The following is a 207-nucleotide window of genomic DNA, read 5'->3' as shown; positions in this document are numbered from 1 at the left end:
GTGTCCTGTTACCGCAGCAAGTTCAACTACGGCCGCCCCATGAAACATTACGAACCCAAGAAGGAAGCCAATTTTTTAGCGGTTAGTGTTGCGGTTCTTATACGTTTTGCGCTGATGAGCTTCCACTCATTTTCTGCATCACTATGAGAGCACGACTGTAGTTTCATAGTTTGGGCTTTAAGAAGCATCCCGATTAGTAAGTCTATG

At 44.9% G+C, this 207-nt stretch overlaps 1 protein-coding gene across 1 annotated transcript in view; it reads left to right on the top strand.

The window, feature by feature from the left end:
• Window positions 1–6: 6 nt before the first annotated feature.
• Window positions 7–207, top strand: part of LOC119593679 (carbohydrate sulfotransferase 11-like) — a 7,331-nt gene continuing 7,130 nt past the window's right edge. Inside the window, exon 1 of the mRNA XM_037942636.1 lies at window positions 7–81. Within this exon, the coding sequence (XP_037798564.1) occupies window positions 40–81 (42 nt within the window). The 5' untranslated portion in view covers window positions 7–39. The remainder of the gene's footprint in view (window positions 82–207) is intronic.

The sequence above is a fragment of the Penaeus monodon genome, chromosome 32 (genome assembly GCF_015228065.2).
Source record: "Penaeus monodon isolate SGIC_2016 chromosome 32, NSTDA_Pmon_1, whole genome shotgun sequence".
Taxonomy (NCBI): Eukaryota; Metazoa; Arthropoda; class Malacostraca; order Decapoda; family Penaeidae; genus Penaeus; species Penaeus monodon.
The sequence above is the reverse complement of the archived record's forward strand: the minus strand, read 5'-3'. Positions and strand labels throughout refer to the sequence as shown.